At 28.3% G+C, this 2,579-nt stretch overlaps 1 protein-coding gene across 1 annotated transcript; it reads left to right on the plus strand.

Moving 5' to 3' along the window:
* Positions 1–285: 285 nt before the first annotated feature.
* M406DRAFT_53415 (uncharacterized protein) lies at positions 286–594 on the plus strand (the record flags this gene model as incomplete). The annotated part of the gene is made up of 1 exon (XM_040924522.1): positions 286–594. A coding segment is annotated over one exon (309 nt), but the record flags the coding sequence as incomplete, so codon positions are not given.
* Positions 595–2,579: the final 1,985 nt, after the last annotated feature.

The following is a 2,579-nucleotide window of genomic DNA, read 5'->3' on the forward strand; positions in this document are numbered from 1 at the left end:
TAATCCTTATTATACACATCTGTTAATTGTTTTAGTTCAAGTAGTAAAAAAGTGAGTGTAAAGTCTAGCCGCTTTGCATGATGTGATATGCAAGGAATCTACGGTATTTGTAGGTACAATTCAACTTTATGTGTAGCCAACCCAATTAATGAAGAGTTTATAGAGTGATTATGTGGGTTTATAGATAGCGAAGGAAATTTTTATATAGAATCCATGAATAATGGACATTCTTATCCCCAGAGGGGATACCCTTCAGGGTATCCCTGACGGGATACCCCGTAGGGGTATAGATTTAACTTTCAAATTACCTTGCATATTGACGATATAAGTACATTGGTTTTTATTCAGGAAAAATTAGGAATAGGAGAAATTAGAGATAGAGGAAGCAAAGCTGTTTTTACTATAAGAGCTCAAAAAGATATAGTAAAAATAATAGACATTCTATCTAAAAATTCTTTGAACACAAAAAAATATCTTGATTTTTCAGATTTTAAAAGAGCGTTTGAATTTTATACTAACTCTAAAGAAAAAACTCCAGAGCTAATTGAAAAAATTTCTTATATTAAAAAAGGTATGAATAAAAGTAGAACCTGATTTAATATGCCTTCTGAGCACAAATATCGAATAACTCCAGGTTGATTATTAGGTTTTGTAGAGGGTGATGGTTCATTCTTTATTAGAAGAAAAAATTACCAGCTTAATTTTGCTATAGTTCAACATTCAAGGGATTTAGATTTAATGTATAAAATTTGTGATTTTTTATATGAATTACCTAGGGTTGACCTATAAATAATGGAGAAAACTAGTATAATGATTCAGGAGTCTAAGGCGTGAATTTTGTCTGAATCTTCGGAAGTAACCAATAAGGATTCCGCCGAAGGAAAAAACTCTTTTACTAATTTAGTAATTGTTAATAATGATATAATAAAATCCGTTATTATTCCTTTTTTTTGCTCTATGACATGACACAGTAAAAAATTCTTAGATTTTGAGGATTTTACTTTAGTATTTAAGTTGAAAGAACAAGGTTATCATCATACTGAAAAGGGAAAATATTTAATAGATTCGTTTTTAAAACAGATGAATAATAATAGACTTTCAACCTCGGTAGGAAGTGGCCCCAAAATAAATAGAGAGCTTTTGATTTCGCAGGCTAAAATAATGTTAGAAGGTCCCTCTAACTATAAAAGAGTGGGAGGGAAAACCTTAATTATATCAGAAAATAAATGACTTACTTATAGAAAAAATGTAAATATAGAAATTATTGATATAAAAGGTAATGTTATTAATACATGTGTGTCGATTGCTGCTGTAATGGAATTTTTAGGTTTGTCACGTTATATGATTTTGAAAAGATTAGAGGACGGTAAATCTTTTTTATGGGTAAAGGAAAATCGTTTAATTTGCATTAGAGAAGTAGAATTTTAGTTAGGTTTTACTCCGCGATATTTATTATATATATATATATAAAACAAATTTTTATATTTTTAATATAAATATAAAAATAGAAGGAGCTACAAATAAAATTTAAGACTTAATACTTAAAACTTATTACTTACATATAATATGTTTACTTTTAAAGATAATCCTAATATTTTTTATATAGGTTTCATGTTGTGGACCTCGACAGAGGTCCACTAATGAAACGGCGCAAGCTCGTAGAGCTAAAGACAAAGAGATTTAAAAGCCATATTAATATTAACTTGAAAGATAGATTTCATGTATTTGCTAATTCTTCGCCCTCCGGGCGACCTAGGGATCGGTTGAAATAAAATTTAATTTTCAGTAATTGAAACTTGTGATCTCGAAATGCAAGAAGAAAGAGAAAATTATTTTTTACAAAAATACTTACCCTTATTAAATACTATATTTAAAAGTAATTTAAGTGATAGTCAGAATTATGATTCTTTATACGATAATTTAAAACTTAGACAATTAGAACCAGATTATGATAATAAATATCAAGGTATTTATATTTATCTTTATGAGTATGCTAATGGTAAACTAGATACAAATTATAAAACATTTAATAGTATTAATGAGCTATCAAATATTTAGGTGTAGCTAGAGAAACCTTGAGTATATATTTAAATACATACGTACCTTTCAGTGCGAAGTGCGAAGTGCGAAGTGCGAAGTGCGAAGCCTCAATTTGTTTTTAACCAAAAATATAGAATCCTTTGATCTAGTAGAAAAACTAATTAGTCATGTTACTCAAGGTTTAAAATTAGATAGTAATTTAGCTAAAAAGGTGTGAATGTACGTTATTGAAGCGGATGGTTCTATAGTTAAAACTTCACCTAAATCTAAAGGTGCTGTAGCTAAACTATTAAATATACAAGATAGAATTACAACTAATCATATTGATAAGTGAATTAAAGGAGGTATTAATGGTAATTATATATTTAGCTATGAATTAGATACTATAGAGTTAGAAAAATTATTGGAAATAATTTCATTAAGAAAATTTAATAATAATAGAGTATGGGCTTATAGTGCCTCTACTCTAGCACTAATATCAGACTCATTTAGTAGTATGCAAAAAGCTGCAGACTACTTTAAGGTAGATTACAGATCTA

This window comes from Cryphonectria parasitica, assembly GCF_011745365.1.
Source record: "Cryphonectria parasitica EP155 unplaced genomic scaffold M406scaffold_26, whole genome shotgun sequence".
NCBI classification, from domain to species: Eukaryota; Fungi; Ascomycota; class Sordariomycetes; order Diaporthales; family Cryphonectriaceae; genus Cryphonectria; species Cryphonectria parasitica.